Genomic DNA, 22320 nt, shown 5'->3' on the forward strand with positions numbered 1-22320 from the left:
GTCAATTGTCAAATAAGCTTTTCTGCCTTGTTGTTTGTTTTTATAATTTTAAGGTTAAAGAAATACTCTGTTAAAATTTTTGATCAACAACATGAGTTAATTCTCGAGTAAATCTAAAATGCTCAATAAATTCTGTATTATTGTAGAGGGGTCAGTAACATCAACATAACCTTGATTTTTGGACCGCTTTGCATAATGGAGGAAAAACTCATAATCTACCAAGTTGGAATCAAAAAGAATGTTGTTCGTATCCGAATCAGAATTTGATGAGGCTGACATCATACATTAGATATTAGCTAACTAACAAATAGAAATTTGATTTTAATAATTAAAAATTACTCTATTAACCATTAATGATAAAAAATTCTCTATTCTTTTATTAATTGCACTTGAACGAACATAACGTACCTATATTGTATATCCACTGATTTGCTAGCCTTTTATAAGCTTTCCTTTTATAGCAAACTCAGCCTAAATTTATGATAACCTCAAATAACAAATCTACTGCGCAACTCACAAACTAAAAATCCGAGCAAAATCCGCAAACTCTTTTGACAGTTTCCAGCCAGTTTCCAAATCAAAAAAACAATCCCAATCAAAAAATCTACATTTCCTAGAACGCTCGACTAGTAGTTTCAAACGAGTAATTTGTGTGCTTGAACGCCATCAGGAAAATGCGCATGCTTCTGATAGTTCCCAACCGTTTGAAATTGATGCTAGCAAACAAACCTAATATCGGAGCACATAACATACATATAAATATAGCCTTAGCCTCGCACGTAGTGAAATATAGCAAATAATTAACAAATCCTAACAAGGTTCTCTTTAAAGAATAGTCCAGGATCCCTACACTGCATTTCATCAATAGTCCACAACAATGTTCTAAACTTTCTCTATATATTTTTCCAAAAGCTGCTTCAGAAAATTTTTTATCTTATATTTTTATATTATATTATACCAAATGGTCAAGAATATTCCGCTTGTTCTCAAATAGCAATTGCAAAGACAGATAATATTATTCATGTCTAGACAAATCTTAATGATTAACTCAAAAATATTCCCAACCAAACTCTGAACTAAAGAGCTAAGAACTTCGATTAAACACAAGTTTAAATCTCAAAAGTGTTCTATTCTTCTCCTGAGGATTTGATTGATAAATATTTTGGTAAAGTTCAACGATAGTTTGAAATTCTTTATAGAGTCTTTTCCTAATTTGTCTCATATAAGCTTAAGGAGGAAGGTACTCTTAATATTTGATTAAAAATTCGAAATGAAAAACGGTGACATTTCAAAAAAAATTAACGGAGTTGTAATCTTCTCCTGCGTTTTATTATCTGGATAGTAGAATTATACTGCTTACTGCATTTTTGGATCAACTTATTTAGATTAACCTACTGTGTAGTTACGAAAATTAGTGATTCGTTAATTTTACCGCATCTCAATTATACCGTAAAGGACTATTAACCTGACTCTAAAAAAAATTCAATCTTGGAGAACTGGAAACATTTATCAAATTAGATTTAAATCTTAGGTTTTAATTTTTAAGATTCCATTGGTCTACTTAAGCTCTATTCCTAATTTTTCTCAAATAAAGGATTGCGATAGAGACTATTTAATGGCCACTCTATAATATCAGATTAACGATGGAATCCAGTCCATTAAATAAACATACAGAAGTCCACAGATCTAGCTATGAGATTCTCAATGGGTTTTAAATAATATAATAGACACTATAACTTCAAATACTTTGCTTGAAACCTAACCTACTGAAGACTTTGCAAGAATTGCTTATGTTCTTAAAATTTCTCTAATGTAATACATAAATCTATTTTAAAAAGCACGTATCTAGCAATTTTTACGGGACCAATTTCTCACTTCTCTTTTAGATGATGACGATGAACGTCTAGAAATGAAGCCTTTGCGCAGCTCAGATCCGACCTCAGTACAAAATTCAGTATTACCACTAAAACAAAAACTCTTGGATCGAACAGAATCTGGCAACAATCACGTGGAAAAATCTAGGGACTCTAGTCCAACTGGCTCAACCAAAAAAATACACAAAAATAGACAGTTTCTAGTTGATTATAGCCAAGCCGTTCCTAGCACCAGCACTAGCCCCAATGCCGGAATGGTTTCTAGTATAAGTAGCCCTAATTTTAGGAGAGATCCTAGCATAAGGTCTTTAAAAAATTACCATCATGGCTTGAGTGATTTGCATGGTGAGTCAAGAAGTGTTTTTTTTTAAGTGAAAAGTGTTGCAACTTTTCTGTATTTGCTTATAGGTGTTCAGAATATTAAGCCTCCTAGTAGCGTAGATTCCGGTTATGGATTAAGTACCAGTGCAAAACCGTTCTCTGATGGTGGATCTGTCAGGTCATGGGCGTCGGTTGGTATGGGATCTACTGATGGCAAGAAAATGATCGTTAGAAGGGTGCCTACATCCCCTGTGGAGCTATTTAATATAGTTAATCCTCCTACGTAAGTATAGTATTTTATTTTTACAAAAAGATTGTATTCAAAGTCTCTATTTTAACATTAAAGAGTATAATGAATCACTTCCGTTATATAGACTATATTATAACGGTCTTGAAAAAATTAAACTCGCATATTTCAGTTTATTAAACTCTGAAGCCTAAGAAGTGGTATAGATACCTCATCTCATCAGATAATAATTTAGTATGATACATTGAAAAAAATTAATTGAAATGTTTATAACCGTGATGTTTTCGGTGACTCATATTTTATTATATGGTTTTTGTTTTAACAGATATTAACGATTATATGTATGTACGAGTACAAATTTTATAACCTTAAATAAATACTTTGCTGATATGACCTGTTTTTTGCGAAGAAAAGCCATAAAGATAAATTTTAAATTAGCGGTTTTAGTACAGGAAACCTGTTAGAGAACAATATAGAATATGGCGTAATACCTATAACTGTATATGCAATTTTAGTGAAATCAACTCATTACACTTATTTTATGCTATGATTTTGATTCTTTTGTTTTGCATTGATTGGTATGCTTTTTGACGTTACTATGTGAGCTCATTCAATTTTATTAGCAAATTAATGAGAAAACAGTACACGCAGAGTACATGGCAAATATTCACGAAGTCAATAAAAGTTCTATTAGTTTCATAATTCTTCAATAGCCCATAACTATCTCCGTAAACATTTCCAAGTAATTTTTTAGAGATTGCTATAACAAATGAAGGGTACAGGAAAAAATGGGCTAAGTCAAATTTTATGATTTTGAGATAAAGCAATTTTAAATTTTAAAACGCTACATAAACTAAAATGTTTGTATTCACAAAATTCTCTCTTTACCAGTATGTTTCCTAACTATCTAAGATCTTTATTTCATAAACTGAAAGCATTTAAAAACAGAATTAATAGCAAAATTAACAATTTATTGGTAATTGGGGGTGACTTAGTCTGTTTTTGCCCTGAATGTATAACAATTTTATTTTTGGAAGTATGTTTATTTCACTTAACAACCAGCTGTATGCCCACATAAATAATATATTGAAACAAAATTGAACTGAAAAATATTCTTCGGTATTTTGACATGAATTTGATCACCTAAAATGGAAAATGAATAAGTCTAGAAAAAAATAAACAAGATGTTTTATATTTAGCCTAAAAGTTGCTTTATAGCAAAGACGTCCCCCATATTCCCAGTTAATTATGCACCAGTGAGGTGAAATAATCCTAAGCTTCTTTTTCACAGAACTTTTTTAAACTCTGCAAATTGGCAAATTTTTCGGACGAAATTGGTATTGGACCTGAAGCAAATACGAAAAATTCAAAAGTCAAGGTAACAGTATAATGAGTATAAATTTATCTGCATAAGATATTTTGGGAAGAAGAAATTGGCTGTTTGTCTCCAAATTTTTGAGAACAAGAGGTTTTCTATCGATCACGACTGCACTGTGTTTCTATACTTAATTAACCTAGGGTGATCTTTTGAAACTTCGAACTGCTTTATAGGCTGAATTGGAAAGCTAGCTTTTCTTTTGTAGAATTTATTTAAGTGTGGGGTCTACTTTTGAAAAATGTGTTGATTGTCTTCTGTAAGACGTCCCACTACAGAGTGAAGGTTTCCTTCTTGAATGAGGTCACATAATTCCTTGGCTTTCTGATTGATGTTTCCCGTATTCTTATTTTTTTCCTTATAAGAATGGCCTCTAATAGGGAAAGTATTTCGAACAGAATCAAATCTTTTTGTTGGTGAAGAAGATTATGCAAGTAGCGAAAAAAGTGTAATTCTTGCTTTGGCCACCGCAAGACTCACAAAACAAATCCAACTTTCTTATGTTTGAATCAAGGTGATTATACATAAAATGATTCAGTAGAGAAGAAACATCATCACTACCTTTTTTGGCAACGCTTTCTGGGTATACATTAAAAACACTTCTTGAGTCAGAGAGAACATGTACGTTGAACATATAAATGGAAAACTGCCGTTTATAGTATACATAATTGGTAGGAATCTTGGGAATTGGAAAATATTAACCAAAGTCTTGAAAGCTTTGATTGTTTTTTAATTGAATAAAATGATTTCGCTTTACATAAATGCAGGTCATGCAATGTGGCGAGTTCTTTTATTTCAGCTATTATGTCTTCCTTAGATCGATTTTTTTTTGTTTTGTATTTACAGACGAGTGTACATGTATTTCATTGCTTTTTTCTTTCTAATACTCGAGACATTTCATTTTAGCTAGCTACTCGTCACATGTGCTGCATGTGTCTGTTCGTGGGTAACCAAAAGCTATATTAAAATCTGTGGTGAAAATGGTCCCATAGGTTTCGTATGATACTTTGTTGCTGGGATGCATCTTTTTGAACATCTCCCACGTTTTTTTTATATTGAGCTTTTCAGGCAAATATTTTTTCTGAGAGTCGTTGGTACTATAATGACTGCCTTTGCCTTTAAATGATGATATATGCTCTTTAATTATATTACGGGTATCATCAGACAGTTTTAATGGTCTTTTGTCAGTTCTACGTTTTGTAATACCGTTGATTGAATATTTGGGAAGATACGCAATCCTGTGTTAAAAAGTGTACCCAGTCGACTATCGGATTGCCGTTCAGTTTCGTGCACCGTGTGGTGCTGCCGCGAAGCGTCAAATCTAGGAACGATTTATCTTAGCTGCGTGGACCTGGCTTTTGGCTTCTTTGAGTCAGGTTTTCAACGACGCTGGAATCTCCGGTTACGCGGCTGTGTTGGATATTTTTTTAAGATATGGGATGATGCTGCCAACCAGGTTTTTATTATTTTTTTTGAACATACAGCACGGTGTCATTTATGTGGTGGTCAAGTGATAAGTGATATACTTAAGGGTGGAGGCATATTGAAATTTCTTAAAAGTAAAATTTTAAAAACAAATAATTACTTACCAAAATAAGTTTTTGAGACAAAAATTAATACAAAAATATATATAAAAAGCTATTTTTACAAAATTACCAACAAAGTTTAATACAAGTTATAATTCCAACAAACATTATATTTCCTCCATTTTGTGTTCAAGAGAGTCAAGTTTTTAAATAAAATGCCCGTTGCACTTAATTAACTAAAAACTAATATACAAAAAATATGTGGAACAAATTTTAAGATATAAGTAGGTTTCACGTAAATATTATAAAGAATAATTGGAATAATTCATAAGACTTAATACCGATGGTAATATAACTTAACTAACTAATAATTTTTTGTAAAAAGTAACCCATTTTGTCATGTGATTCAATATCTGAAAAATTGTGCAGCGTAGTGAGATCTGTAAAGTAAGGGGTTGTGAGTGAGGATGTTAATAGAAATAGAAAATAGGCCACATTTTAAGTTTTAAGCGACACAGGAAAATTCTCAATTACCAGTTGTTACAACTATACTTAAAACTATAAAAAGATACCTAGTAACAAAAAAAAAATTTTGTTTAAAGACCCCGCATCACGGTTATACAGGACGTCAATAGAGGTGGTATAATTAGAGGAAAGTTAAGCAATATAGTGTCCTTTTATAATAAAACCTAAATACTTCCTAAATTTTGCAAAAAACTGAAATTTGGCAAAATCATTTTATTTTTTTTTCTGGCGTTATTTTAAAATATATGACAAAAGTATTTATTAAATGAATAAATTATTGTGACCACTTTTTCTCGCCTATACGATGACACCTTTAAATTTAAAATATGACGTTCTGTCTTTAAAGAGCCATCATCAACTTGTTTTGTTTTTCTTTGTCGGCGCTATATTGACCATTTGCAGTTTAACGACGCGGGAATCTTTGGGCGTCCGGCCGTTTTGTTATTTTTTTAAGACAAAGGCGATGATGATAACAGCGCTTTTATTTATTTTGTTATTGCCGATATTTAAATGCGCTGTGATCTCGCATAAATAACTAGATAAATGTGGTGGTCAGGTAATGTATTGGAAGGTGCTATCTCTTACAACTTAAATTTTATTAACAAATAATAAATTACTTACCAAAATCCTTTTTTGAGACAAAAATAAATAAATAAAAACAAAACAAAAATTCAATAAGCTTTTATTTATTAATTAGAAAATTAACAAAAATATTAAATAAAGGTGATGATATAGGTAGGTTTCACGTAAATATAAAGAGTAAATTCAATTTTTAAAGATTTAATATCTATATACGGTACTATAGTTTTTTAGAGTCAATAATTTTTTGCAAAAAGTAGCCCGTAATGTGATTTTTGTCAATACGGGTTTGTGAAGCCAGCCAATATCTCAAAAACTGTGTAGGGTAGTGAGATCTGTGAAGTACACTTTTTTTGGACAAAAATATTGAAAAATAGATACCTTTAACTGAAATTAATATAAAAATAAAATCGCAAAATTTAAAAGGTTTTGAATAAGGGTGTAACAACATTATAAAATATAGAAAATAGGCCACATTTTAATTTGCAATACAGGAAAACACTTAATTACTAATTCTTAAAACTAGAAAAAGTTAATAAGAAAAAAAACAAATATTTTGTTTAACAGTATGAAGGGTCTCATCGCGATTATACAGGATGTCCAAAGTAAGTATGAGCAGTAAATGGTTTAATTAGGCGAAAGTTGCGCAATATAAATGCAATGATTGAATAAATACAATCTAAAAATTGGAAAAATGCCAAATGCTTCCTAATATTCAGGAAAAAGGTGAAATTTGGCAAAATGGTTTTTTATTTTTTTCTGGCGTTATTTGAAAATATAAAATAAAATCATTTATACATTGTTGTAAACACTTTCTCTCATTTACAAGTTAACATCTTTAACTTTTAAATACGACGTTCCTTCTTTAGAGAGTCATAATCAACTTTTTTTCTTCTTGTCGACGCCATGTTGGCCACTTGCAGTTTTGAATAACCCTTTTAATTACTTTTTTAATGAGGTAATTTCTAGTGAGTATTTGGAATCATCCTTATTAAATATTATATACCTCTCTCTCTTTTAAATACAATTTCGACTTTCAAAAAATTCAAAACATACTTTATTCATAAATACATGGTACCTATTTGTTGACATGGTACTTCTATGATATAAAATAGGCACATTAATCGACATATTACTAACACATAATTTAAAAACAATACACAATAGTGGGTTTAACATACTAGTATAAACACAAAATGTATTTTCAATTTCAAAGCAAGACGACTTAAAAATTTTTTAGAGTAACATAACAAATTCTAACCTTTACATCTTTACTAAAAACTAATTATATACTATTGGCCTATTCCTAACTATCTTCAAAAAATTCTAATGTTATAAAATACTTGCTTTTAAGAAGTTTCGTTAAGAACTTTTTAAAGCGAGGAGAACTTCTAGAGACTTTTATGACATTTGGAAAATGATTAAAAATTTTTATGCTCAAGTAAATAAAAGAATTCTTAGTTCACTTTTCGGGATGGGCATTGGAATATTGTATTCGTTTCTGATATTATAATGTTTTAAGGAGCCATTATTTTGAAGATACAATTTATATTTTTTATATATTAGGCAAGCAGACTCAACAATAAACAAGCAACACAAGGAAAGTATATTTAAATAGGGGTCTGCATGTCCTGTGGAGATTTATGACACATATATTTAATGGCTCGTTTTTTAAAAACAAACATCGAGTCAAAAAGCCGTTTACTAATGCAACTCCAAAATGTTATTCCATACTGTAAGTATTTTTGTATGAAAGTAAGTTCCAACTTTCAACAAAAAAAAATAGACCGTTTTTGCAGATATCAATCTCAGTTCATTTAAAACCACTCTAACAGCATAACATCGTCTAGCCAGTTTTTGCCTCCTGACATATCTCCATAAAACTTACGTTTATGATCGATAACAATTTAGTCTTATCTATGTTTAAAGACAACAAATTAGCATCAAATCACTGTTTAATCATTAATAAATCTTTAGAAATTGTTCTCGTTAATGTGCTTTTATTATTGTCTGCCCATAAGATAGTGGTGTCATCTGCAAAAATAGTGAAGAATCCTCTTATCTGGAGAGACGCCAGGTCATTTATATACAATAGAAATAAAATAGGACCGAGAAACGAACCCTGCTTACTACACAAAGTTCAGACAAACTGCCATTTGGCCAAACAAACTTTTTTCTGTCTAACAAAACAAAATTTTAACCATTCTAGAGCAACTCCCCTAAACCCATATCTAGAAAGCTTACCGAGCAGTATTCCATGGTTGACACAGTCAAAGTCTTTAGAGAAGTCGCAGAATACCGCTGCAGCAAAGTGACCTTCTTCAAGGTCAAATATAATCTCTCCATGAATGAAAACATTACTCGACATTCATTTAATATGTTATTTTTTTTAATTAGGAAAGCTACCATTCGTACTATAACCAGTTTCTCAATAACTTTAAAGGCTTTTTAGGCTTTATTTTTATCTTTTTCATGAATGAATTTCATCATGAAAACAATTATTGAAAATACTTAAAACACTAAAGACCATAAACATAATATATTGATTTAAAATTTTCTTAAAGTAAAAAAAAGAAAAAGAGAAGATGGCTCTCATAGACATGAAGAGACAATATCTTTAAGAGTTCGGATTGATTTTTGTAGATAAAATAGATAATTTTCTGTGAGGTTTATAATTAGATTTTTTTAAAGATTTTCTAATAAGATTTTGAGATTCCCATTTTAGGTTGTTATAAATCAAAGTCTTAATTAATAAATGCAAAAATTTATCAATATGCTGTGGACTTAGTTTTGGTTTATTTATATTTATTTTATCTAGTAATATTTTATTAATTGACTTGCATATATTATTATTTACTTTTAGAGTATGATAAAGTTCATTAAAGGATTTTATTGTATTTTGACACAAATTTGAAAAATTCTCTGATGGGTTTATTAGAGAAGATACATTATTTGATTTAGCAAAGCTTTTATTAATTAAAAATATTTCTATCTTAAAAAACTGAGAACATTGTTTTTACATTTTCTTACATTATTGCACCCACGATTCGCACACTGATTAATTTTGCCTAAAGGAGCCATTGTCTCACAAACTAAACACATTTACATATATCTATCTATTTGTGATTATGATATCCAAGAAAATTTTTTAACAACTACCAAATTTCAATACGGCAAACACGAACCTGTGCAAAAACTCTCCCACACGACTCAGGGATGATCGGACGATTAATAATGAGAAGCGACGGACGAAATTATTTTCGCGCATACTGGAGAGAATCGCCATCTATTTTTCACGCATTTTTTCGGTCACGCTTTAGCCCATAAGGTTGCGTATCTTCCCAAATATTCAATCAACGGTAATACCATGTAAAGCTATAAACTCATCTCGACAAACCTCTAATTCAGTAAGATTATTTTTATATAAATATCTAATCTTATAAAGAGCAACAACATCTTTTAAACAAGCATTGTCTTCATCTAGCCGAGGTTATCTATTTTTGACTGGAACAATACTAATAAGGCCACATAAATAGGAATTTCGTATATCAGTGGACTCTAAAAGATTGAAACTCCTTATAATATATTGCTTACCCTCTGCAGGAATCTTTTTGGAGTACTGTGAACGTTTGCAATCGCATTCTTTACCAACTTCATGGCTTTGCAACCTAATTTTCTTATTCACATCTGTTAATGTTTCATGTTTGTGCCTCTTTTTCATAGAAGACACCATCTGCGCACCCTCACAATTAATTAAGTCACTTTTCATGCTAGACCAACTATATTTATTAATAAAAAAACATAAATAACATTGATAAATCGACACGAAAACGATTAAAATGGCGACCGCAACGCTACTAAATAGACAAGTGTAAACGCGACTTTAAGCCCGTTTTTGCTCGGTGCCGCACGGACTTATCACGTTATTCCCCTGTACGGGATAATTTTCTTATTTAATAACTCCTGACTTATCGTGTTCTTGCCGTGGGAGGCTTTTTGAGAACAAAATTTGGCGAATTTTCTATCGGATGATGTAAATATCTCAATTTCGTTAAAAATTAACTTAGCTCGTTTTTCCCCTGTACTCTTCAAATGATCTAAATTCATATTGCCAAATAACCAATAACTCAATACTAGTCCATAGTTCCAAGCACCCTCCACATGACCAAAAACAACACATATCTCACATGAAGTTCAACCCTGGAAAATTAGAAGTTTTGGTGTACGCCTAAATTAAAAAAAAAACACTACCAGGCGAGTTGATTGCGAGTGAGAGAGGTTTGATTTCACCAGTAAAAAAATAATGCAGGCAAAAGATCTAACAACCTTTCATTTGTATATGTTGTATGTAACATTTCTATTATAATAATATATTTAACTTAGTGTAATATGCACGTCTATAATAAAACGCCACGCCAGTGTTTTGACAGTGTGAAGTGTGACAATGACATTTTGACTAATAATCGTGAGCGACAAGAACTTTCCAGTTAGTGCATCTTTGACAGTTTACGGGTCATGTACTTCATGTTTCCTCAATTTTTAATTTTAAAGCAAAAATTTTACTAATTGTACATAAAATGTACATAGGTGTAACTCGTGTATAATAGAAAGTTTTCGGAACCATCTAGGGTCTTTTCTGCCTACTGCAGCGCATCCTTAAAACATACAGCCCAGTTTTCTTATGAAGCTACCGCCGAATATGTGCCCCAACCAAAAAGGTTCCTATAGTCCTAAAGACAGCTTAGCCAAGACAGAAACTTCGCGTAGAATATAAAGGGCAAAAGCTCGCTTGGAAACGATGTTTAATACAAATAGGGACTGTTGGCCTAAAAAGTTCTCAACCCAAAGTGTCTACAGGTATAACTGGAAGGTTTATAGTGACATTGCTTGTTTATCTTTTGCTATCGACTTTTTCTAACATTGTGAGGCAGAATGCGCCAAGTGATGGATTGTTCACCCGATAATGAAGAACGTGTGCTGGATTTAGACCGTTGTGAGAAATGTTAGCTTTATCCTACTGATAACTCGTGATCCGGTGCAGTACAAGAGATATTTGGTTTACGTCTTAGCGTGCTATGGTGCAAAACTTTCAACCTTTGTTATATACCTGAACGCCTCTAAGGCCATATCCTTTCTAGTCAAAGGTGGCAATAATGTTCTTGGAGTTCGAGAGTCGAAATGCTCAAAACAATGTGACTTTACTAGACGGCTAGCAGGACTCAGTCAGTCCTTTTGGTAAATAGAAATATATCTATGACTAGCACCATCTACCTCTATTAACTATATAAACCTCTATTGATTTTAAACATTTGAGGCCCTTATTAATGCTAATATCATCCTAATGATCATTCTAATGCCAGAATATCTAGTGAATTCAAACAAACATTATTGAAATACAAAATTCCTACTGTAATATCAAACAAATTCTTAGGATTAATTATTTTAGATAATAAAATGACCTAGAAAGACCATTTTAAACACTTAAAAATCAAGTGCACTGCTGATATAAACTAAAGATGTTAGCAAAGTTAAAACGGGGGAGTGACTACAAGACCCTCCTAAAAATATACACTACCATTATTAGACCAAAAATAGACTATCGAAGTATAGTTTAAACGTATGCAAGGAAATCATATGTAAATACAATAAATCCAATACAAAATCTTTGCCTTAGAGTGTATACTGGAACTTTCCCAACTAGTCCAATTACCAGCTTAAATTGTATAACAGGAATCATCTCTCTCGACATCAGACGCACATAACTACTTCTAAAATATTCAACTAAACTATGGTGTCAACCAAATCATCCATTATATAAAAAATATTTTCAAACACAAATACCAGAAGATTTATACACTCGAAGCAATCAAACTATTCCACCTAACATAATACTATCGAAATCACTCAATGTATGATATAATCCCTGAAGTAAGCCATTATACCAACTATAACTTTCGACCCTGGATCTACCTTAAATCATAAAATTATAAGAAATGATTTTTACACCATTTTTAGGCATAATTACTCCGACCACATTATAATTTTCACAGGCGGATCAATGACAAATGCACATACCAGCTCAGTGTTTTTCTCAAAACATTTTTCACAAAGTTGTAAAATAAATTTAAATAGCAGTATACTTACAGCAGAACTACATGCTATTGAAGAAGCAATTACCTTCATACATTCTTTATTGCTTCAGACTCTCCCAGCTCATTGCATACTCTTATAAAGTATAGTTGTGAACACCCAGCATTCATAAATATTCAAAATGACATAATCAAATGCAATAGAAATGGTAAAAATATGTATGGGAATGAAACAGCTGATAACATGGCAAAAATGCAACCAGTGTGTGATCTAAACTATTAAATATCTTTTACTACAGAAATCTATTCCTACAAATAAATAACAAAATGCAGAATTTAACTCAACTCAAACTAGATTCAGACGAAACTGGCAATAAACTAACTGAGATAATCAAAATACAACCTCTGCCATACTTAGATGTAAATTTAAACAGAAAAGACCAATCAATAATTTTTTAAAATCTGATAGGCCACCTGAACGCACATGAATATATCTTAAAAAAAGAAAATCAACCAACTTGCCCCGTTTGCAACGACTATAATCTCACCACAAAACATATTTTTGCGCGTTGCAATAGACTTCATACATTTAAAATAAAACACTATTTTACCAATCACCACTAACCTAAAACATATACTAGAACCAAACGAAGAAAATATAAAAAATATAATAAAATTTTTAATGGAAGCAAATCTATATAATACAATATAAAAATATTATAAGCATAGAAAAAAAAAACGTAGGAGGCCTTAAGTGGCCCCAGATGCTGATGCGCCTTTACAAAACTTAATTTTTCTGTCTCTCTCTCTCTAGTGAATTGTACTGATTTACCTCATTTCTTCATAAAACAATATGTGGTTATTCCTAAATATCTTATTTAGGAAACTGTTGTGAAAACCACAACACTGTCAAAGTCACAATTAAATATTTGCACCAAATACGCTATTCACTAATAAGTACGAATCGTGCTTAACGATTACGTAAGCAGCTCTAGACGCGAAGGAAGTCTTTAGTAGCTGTTCATCTCTCACAATGTCGATGCGCTCGATCTCTGTATAAAAAATATTTCCCGAAATTTCTAAAGAGAGTAAAAGTTAAATATTGGCTTTTTTACTAGCAGTTTTTATCTGTACTCCAAGTGTTGTTAAAAGTGGAAGTAATTTTAGTATTAGAAGTTTGCTGTACCCTTAAATGTAAGTGTTGGGTGAATAACTGTAAAGTATTATGCATTTGTGGTGATGTGTAAAAAACGGATTCTCTTTTACAATGTTAAAGGGATGTAAAGAAGTAACTCTTATGTGTGTTTTAATGTAACTTTTGCCTTTCCTGGGATAAAATTCAACCTATGGTTGTGGTCCTTCGAAGTCAATAGTAAAATCAGTTACGCGGATCTAGGTGGTATAATATTAAATGTTGCACTCCCCTTAGATGTTGGGGATTCAGGAAAACCCTACCCCTCCAGAAACTAATGATGTGGTTTTTTATTTCTGGATAAATTATTTTAGTCCTAATGATGGTGATGTTATGGTAGTTTATTGTGATCTTGGGAAGACATCCTACTGTTCATCCTGCAGTAATCGTGAGTTGAAGTTTTGTGGTGGTGTTTATTATACATATAGATCACATAGAGTTCAGTGAGTGCTTTTGAGAAATAGAGTCTATCTAATTGGTCAATTAATACTAGTGTACCCCATTGCTGATAAAATCTATTTATTATTTATTTATTAAGTCTTTAGGATACAAACATATAAACTCCAAAAATTGTATCCTGATATTACAATAATAATTTAAGTTTACTAACAATTAGCCAACAAGCAATAACAATCTTTAAGTAATATCTATCTAAATACTTAATCAAATTTAATTTATACAGCATTTGGGTTACAGTATCACAAAACAATTACGTATGACTGATCTAGTTTTAGGAACTTAAGTTTCAATCTATCCTTAAACTGTAACAAATGTATCGCAAAGAAATCTACAGCTTTTATCATTCTTTTTAAAAAAAGGTTCTGGTAATAATTTGTTCTACAGTATGGGATACAAAAGAGATTACGATTTCCAAGTCTATGTGCAGATAAATTAATTTCAGAAAGAATAATTGGAAAGTTTGACAATTCCTTTATAATTTTGGAAAATGCTAAAATATTAAACATAGGAAGTCTTTTTCAAAGTCAACAATATTAAAGTTAGATCGGGCTAATGCGTAGTCGTGGTCCACAATTTGGAAACGTGTCTTATAATATGGTATTCTGGATTCACTTGAGATTGTTAATGTTGTTTTTGTATCTAGGGGTTAATAGTGCAAATTAGGATCAATACTGCTCTGTCAAGTGTCAGGATATTATTCAATAAATTCACGTTTTACCTGGTAACACTAAAATAGAGCTGCTGTGCCTAAGAACATTTGATTGCTCTTTAAATATTAAATTCTTTGGAGGTTATTAAGGTCATAAATTGGAATTTTAATTGATAATATGAATTTTTTCTACCTACAGTTATGAGAGAGCTAAAATAATGACACTTGGCTGTTACCATATTGGAGTTCTAGGTCAAACTGTCAATTTGTTAGTTCAAACGAATCTTCAATATTTGTTTTTCTCATTTTTTTCAAACCCTCTTGGTCCGTCAGAAAGGAGCAGTGATAATTATGTATAGATGAAATGAATATCAATCTTAAGAAGTCCTATTTTTACCAAGTACCAAATACCAACCATCTTTTATACTTACAACATTCTACGTGATGCACTCTAAATGCAGTATAGTTATAATGTTCAATATGTAGCTCTAACACTGTGTTCTTGCCTCATGTATTCAGTTCTTACTTTAGGCTCTCGAGTCAATATGAGCAAGATCATTAACAACTTTTTATCCTACATTTGCCAATGATCATTTCACAAAACTGAACTTGATGCTCTTAATAAAGCATTAAATTTCATATTTGCTTTAAAATCAAAGAATAATTTAAAAGGAATTATTGGCAGTATTAAATCATCGGTTCAGCACATTTTTGATTTTTCGAACCAGTGAAAAAAATAGGGTTTTCATATTGGGCAAGCTTAATGATTTTATATAATAGGTATTTCCGTCTAACTATCATAAGAATGAAAGCCAATGGGCACAATATGAGGAACCATTAGCATTTGAAAAACAATATATCCCAACTAAAATTTCTATTCATTTAATTCTTTATTACCCACATGACGCACATTTTAGCATATTAGCAATTCATTACCCTTTAGTCTCGCCAAATGTTATAAATTTGTGGGATTAGACAAGGAGATTAAGTGTTTGGTGATCCATCTCTCACAAAGTTTAAGTTTTTATCCAATAATATTTAAATAATTTAGCGTGTTATCAAAAGGAGCATTCAGACTAATGGCCGCGAAGAAGATAAAGATTAATCAAGTTCATGAATATAGGATTAAAAAAGATCATAAATTAGCATATACAGAGAGGCTTGACTGATTTTAATTTTATGGGTAAATGTGCATTAAATGGTCCAATATTAAGTAGTATTTTTTTTATTTATTTATTTACGGAATCCGTTTACAAAAGAGTTTTATAGTATACCTATACAAACACAAAAAATGTACATATATATATTCAGATATAAAAGTAAAAATATATATATACCAAGCACTAAATAATTACAGTATCACCACAATTAAAAAAACACAACACATCACAAAATGGTCATATCAAAGATATTTGTACTCTGTAACCACATGTAAAAGCAGCCACCCTTAAAAATGTATTTTGAGTCTTTTCAATCTGCTCAATGTACCAGTTATATGAAGGGTACCACACAATTGCGCCATACTCCAAAATGAGTAGTAGTAGTCTAAAAGTAAACAAAGACAAATCAGCAATAGAACGCTGAATAAAAATCAGCAGTTTCATTGCTCTACCGGTCACCAGATTGATATGACTTTTTAAAGACAACCTGGATTCAATAAAAATTCCCAAGTTAGAAACCTCTGTTTTGACACCAATTGCTACATTGTTTATTTTATAAAGAAAAATAATAGGATTTCTTTGCTTAGAAAAAGTAATCTTACGGCACTTATTGATATTAAGAGACATTCTATTTAGGTGGCACCAATCAAAACACAAATTGAAGCACAGCATTATATAGGGATGTGATAAGCCCGAATAGCTTTACATCATCAGCGAACATTAACACAATCCAAATCAAAACCAAGCCAAAAAAGGACCCGAGTGGGAGTCCTGAAATTTTGCTGCATTAGGAGTGATGGCACCAAAATTTCATTGGAACATGTGCTCTAAGATTTACAATCTGGGTTCTACAGGTTCATTGAAGAAGAGGCCTCACAGTACCCAAAGGCCTAAGCTAAGATTAACACGATCAAAAGCTGTAAAGATAGTTAACATACAGCACCCAATTAGCATCAGTAGATCTACCTTTTGCAAATCCAAATTGCTTAGGATTAAATAAAGATTTAAAACTCTAGGCAATCATACGACAGACCAGGTAGTCAAGCAACTTTGGCAACTCAGATTGATTACATACAGCCCGATAATTACAAATTTCATTTCTACTACTGGATTGAAAAATTAGTCTTAGAAAACTTTTCTTTTAGAACGTGGAAAAAGAACCAGTACCCAGAGATTTATTAAAAATGAGCAGTATTGGTTTCGTAAGAACACAACAGCTTATTCTTATAAGAATAAGTTTTGAAGAAGTCATAAGCTCATAAGCATCCTGCGTTGACAGTGGATGAAAACTATTCCGCAAACATATCCGCAGTATCCAAGATATTCATGTTAATCTTATCATTGTATGTCACTCTGAAGGGAAGCTAGAGCAGTTCTTTTATTTTGAATATATGACAGAAGTACCTCCGATTGCCAGCGAGAATAATTTCTACCTTATTAATATACTATTGATAGCACAACTCTCATAAGTGCTCGCATTGATTTTTCAAAAATACAAATTCATCATAATCCTATTGTTGACCACGAATTTTAAAATTTTTGGGAGTTTGTTTTTTTCTTATGACCAAAGTGCGAAGCTCTAAAGAAAATCAAGATGGAAAAGAAGAACTTTTGCAATTCTTTAGATGAATAAACCTTTCTATCAAGAAGTAGATCACATTATAGTATGTCACTCCAAAAATAGATTTTTGGGAAAGACATCTATTCCTCTCTACCCTCTCTCATCTCTTTTTATTGACAACGATAACGTTGAAATTTGTAGTATAATAGCCGTCAACGATAGCCAATTTTCTTTGATATGAGCTAAATAGTCCAAGCGTTTAACATTTTTCTACAAACAGGAAGAGTGTTTATAGAATACAATCGAAGGTATCTATAAAACCAATTTTAACCCACAAAAATCATCCTTCAATAAAATTAATAAGACTTTTTAAAATAATGTAATAAATATGACATTCCACTTTTAAAAATCCTTACCGGACTAATATTAAGACTTTCGGCACTGCAGGTGTTCAGCTGTACAGGTCTGGATTTTAAATCTTTTATTAGGTGATTTTTCGTGACAATTTAGTTTCTTCTGTGTTGTTGAATTTTGGTCAAATAATATTCTCTTAGGTAATCAAAACTTATATTTTATCGATGTTTTGATCTTTAAGAGATCATCCTCAAGATTCTGTAAACGTGTTGAATCAATCATATAATATTTATAAAACAGTAATAGAATTGTCATTAACTAGAGAAAACTCAATAAAATAAAAATAATAAAAAAGAACCATATTAATTCAAAAATGACAAACTTCAAAATCTTGGTAGTCAATTTATTTCGTTTTGAAGATTTTTATTTTATATATATCGGCCTTAACCAAACCAATAAGTTTATATTTAAAAACACAATTTTTTTTTTTTTCTGTAAAAATTGTTGGCGTTCTATTTTTTTTTAAATTTTGTTTGAGTAAGACTGTTCTAGTCAAAAACAAGATTACAGTGAACTCAAAAAAAAATAAAAATCAATATTAAAAAGAAATAGTACATGTGCATATGTTTAATTAAAAGTTTAAAAAAAAAACTCGCTAAAACGACAATTATGAAGAAATAACTATATAAAATATAATTTATAATAATTTTTTGCAACTTTGTGATTGTTGTTTTGTCTAGACAAAGAAATGTGATGTCAGTAGATACCGTAAACCTGCAATAAAATTGTCTGCATATTATTTTAATAAGCATATCCCCATCAGGGGCAACGAATTTCTATGGCAAACCAATGGTCTCATATATTTTTCCGAGAACAGCCCGGGGTTTAATTTTTTGCCGCTTCTCGCTAGAACAATACCAGTCATTGATTTTACTAAAGAACTCATCATTTATTCATGAGCTGTTTAATAATAATAGTGTTTTACATTACAAAAGTACCTACCTCACACAGGTTTGGGTTTAAAGTCCACCTGACATATTTATATTTAATTGGACATTTTAGTTGGTGGTTGGTATTCTGATTATGTAGTTTTATAACTTACATTTCGGAAACCTAAGCAAACCTTTATACTTACTTCAATTCATAGTTAATTTAAATTTTGTAAAGGTTGTTCACTTACATACGAAAGATCCTTTGTATCCGAAATAAAATTATAAACAGTCAAAATTAAATAAAAACCATGAGGTTATCTTGCTTTCGATGTTGCCTTAGTCCATCTTCAGCAGGTTTTCAAGTTACTCCAGCGTCAAGTATAAAATACATAAATTTAACAATCAAATCTTTTAAGTTTGGTGTCTCTAGAGATAAACTTATTGATGGAACATGCAAATCAATTTTTCGAGTAATTCAGGTGCTGGCACCCTACTATGAAGAATTTGTAAAGGGTTAAGAGTTCTCTTCCTAGTAAACATTTATTGTCCTAAGGACGTACTATATTGGCCGCAAATGTCCTGCGTGGGATGGTCAAATTAAAAATACCGTGGGACGTCTCTTGGACATCCTGGATGGGATTGTTAGATGTTGTGATAGGTATGTTCTGCACCTTCCATTTTCTTGTTAGACTAGGAAAGTTTGATTCACGAACTTAATAAATATTCCTATACTACTAATGCATATGGCCACGATACCCAAAAATGATCATTGCCTGGTGTCCGCCATTTATAGTATAGTAGCTTTTATAGTGGTTGTATCCTTTTAACACAACCACATCATTTTAGTTGAGGATTACTTTCTTTCAAAAATTTTAACAAAATTCTTAAAGAAGTACAAGCAAAACCACAGATCTAAGGCAACTCTCTTAAATTCTTAAGTAAATGTAAATTTTTATTTTGTATTTGTAAACATAACCTCTCAAAAACTTTAATTATTTTGTTTTCCTACAATTGACACTACTGAACTTGGCCAGAGTGACCAACATCGGAAGGACGCAATCACGCAAAATGGCGGCCCCCTAGTAGTGGTCATTTACTTTTCATTGAATTGGCACTTCAGGTATAATTATTAAGTTCATGGTTTGACTCCAAGCGGCAACTAATTTTTGGTTATAAATAACTGACTTTTGTTTTGCGAGTTTTGATTTCGTCACTATATTGGTGTTTTGTGATCGCGACGGTAAGCAAGTGATTTAAAATTGGAGGCTTTGGACTCCCTTAATTTTAGCTTCATTCTAAAATGTGGCATCTTTGTATTATATAGTGATGCAAACAGGTTAGTACCTGAATTATATTTAAAAGGCCTAAAAGTGCAAAATCTTTTTGTAAAAGATCATTCAAAAGTACAAACTGACGCCTTTGTCAGTAATATTTTTTTTGTTTTAGAAGGATTAATGCTTAACCCAAAAATTACACAACACGAATAGATATTGAGATTGACATTATGTCGTGGTTGCGCCACACCCCGGAAAGGAAATAAAAATCGTCACTGTATAATATTAAAATGAAAGTGATTTTTTCTAAAATATACCCCTTTGTATAGTTTTTCTACCATCCCTGTAATATCCTACAAATATTCGAAAAACGTAAATATTGTTGTCCCATTAGACAGCCAATAAGTCCCCTGTACGTTTATAGTACTATCCAAAGGACGCCTATGAGATGAACTTGAGATATAACTAGACGTCCCTGGGATTTATTCCTTTGGATGTCCCATTATTGCGACACTGGGACATCCAAAGGAACGATTAATACTGACTGGGCTCTTTGATGATGAAGTATAAGAAGCTATATTTAGCAATTCAAGTATTTGGGAATCTTCATAATGAACTAAAATATTCAGTTTATATGCTACAAGTTTTAAGAACTTGTGCTCCACCAATTCGGGGCTGTTAATAAGAATACCATAGTATGGGGACCAGATATAAGATCCGGACTCATGGTGAGGATGCACAAGAGCACACTAGAGGATTTTTAAGGAACTTATATCCATGAATTCTTGGGTATTTCTTCTAATAAATCCAAGAATATCAAAGGCCCTAACAGCTGCATTAATTAAATGAACATTAAATTAGAGATACAGACTCTTTTAAGACTGTATTGGTTAATCTTGTAATTTAATACTATGCAACGTCTAGTCCGGATAAAACGGGCTCATAGTTTCACATTTAGAGGAATTCAGTGACAACCATTATCCAGATTATATGGTAATTCTTCACAGTCCGGGAACGATTTGACAATACAGCTTAGTTTCAGATCATCTAGAAAAAGCAGGCAATTGCAACAAGTAAAACATTCTTTAATATCATTTATGAAGACATTGAAAAGGAGTGGTCCAAGTTGTGAGCCCTGAGTAACACCAGATGGAACCCAAATTATCCTAGACAGAAAATTATTAATTCGAACAATAAGCCTTCTACTGGATAAGTTGCACCCGAACCAAGACAACAAAAATCCATCAATCCCCAATAACTTAAGCTTATGATGCAGCATGTTGTGTTGTGGTGTCAAATGCCATGGAGAAGTCCATGTGTATTATACCTATCTGAAAGCCCTTCTCCAAGGCATCTAACGTGAAGTCCGTGTGAGTAAGCAGATTTAATTCTGTAGATCTACAAGGTGTAAATCCAAATTGTTAGTGCAATATTAATGGACACAACAGTAAGGACAGAAAGTTGAACCAAACTTTCAAAAACTTTTAAAGTATGCAAATGGTAATGATAAATACCAATAGAGGCTCTATCATTTGACCTAATTATAGGTTTAATAAAGCTGGCCTTCCAAAAGTCCAGAAATACTCTTGTTAGAAGGAAGACATTGAAGATGTGATGTAACGTCTAGATAGGTTAAAACTACATTTTTTTAGAAAAAGTGAAGATGTCTGGTCCTGCTCCTTTGTTGGTGTCAAGAGAATATGTCTAAAAGCATAATCTAGTGAGAATGGATAATTATGACTATTGGAAATGGATATTCAATTAGTAGGAACATCAATAGTATGCGCATACATAGTTGACAATAATTGATCAGGAAAGATATTAGCGATTTCTTCACTTAAAGAATTTATTGAATATATTCATTTTTACATTCCCAAGTATGGCCAGTGGACAAACGTCAAAGCCTAGAAACTCCCTATAGTCCTCATCTAATTGCCTCAGTATATATTTTTTATAAGCTTTCTTTGTTTTGAATAATACATTCCTTTAGTTCAATACAGAGCCATATCGGAAACTTTCTGGCTGAGAACTTTTTTAAAGAAATAAACATATCAATTGACACAAAAATAAATTCATAGAAGACACTCAATATATTTTCAAGAGACAAACCAAACAGTAATAAGTCCTACTTAAACTGATGCAAAAATTGATTGATTTTACGATAGTCTGCTGATCTGAAATTCCTGTAGAATCCATTATATCC

General features: G+C 31.5%; 1 protein-coding gene across 1 annotated transcript in view; it reads left to right on the top strand.

Annotated features, from left to right (window-relative positions):
• Positions 1 to 22320, top strand: part of LOC126746081 (sodium- and chloride-dependent GABA transporter ine-like) — a 75587-nt gene that overhangs the window by 12635 nt on the left and 40632 nt on the right. The window contains exons 3-4 of the mRNA XM_050454183.1: positions 1887 to 2219; positions 2283 to 2478. Of these exons, the coding sequence (XP_050310140.1) occupies positions 1887 to 2219; positions 2283 to 2478 (529 nt within the window). The remainder of the gene's footprint in view (positions 1 to 1886; positions 2220 to 2282; positions 2479 to 22320) is intronic.

This window comes from Anthonomus grandis, chromosome 17 (assembly GCF_022605725.1).
Source record: "Anthonomus grandis grandis chromosome 17, icAntGran1.3, whole genome shotgun sequence".
Lineage (NCBI taxonomy): Eukaryota > Metazoa > Arthropoda > Insecta > Coleoptera > Curculionidae > Anthonomus > Anthonomus grandis.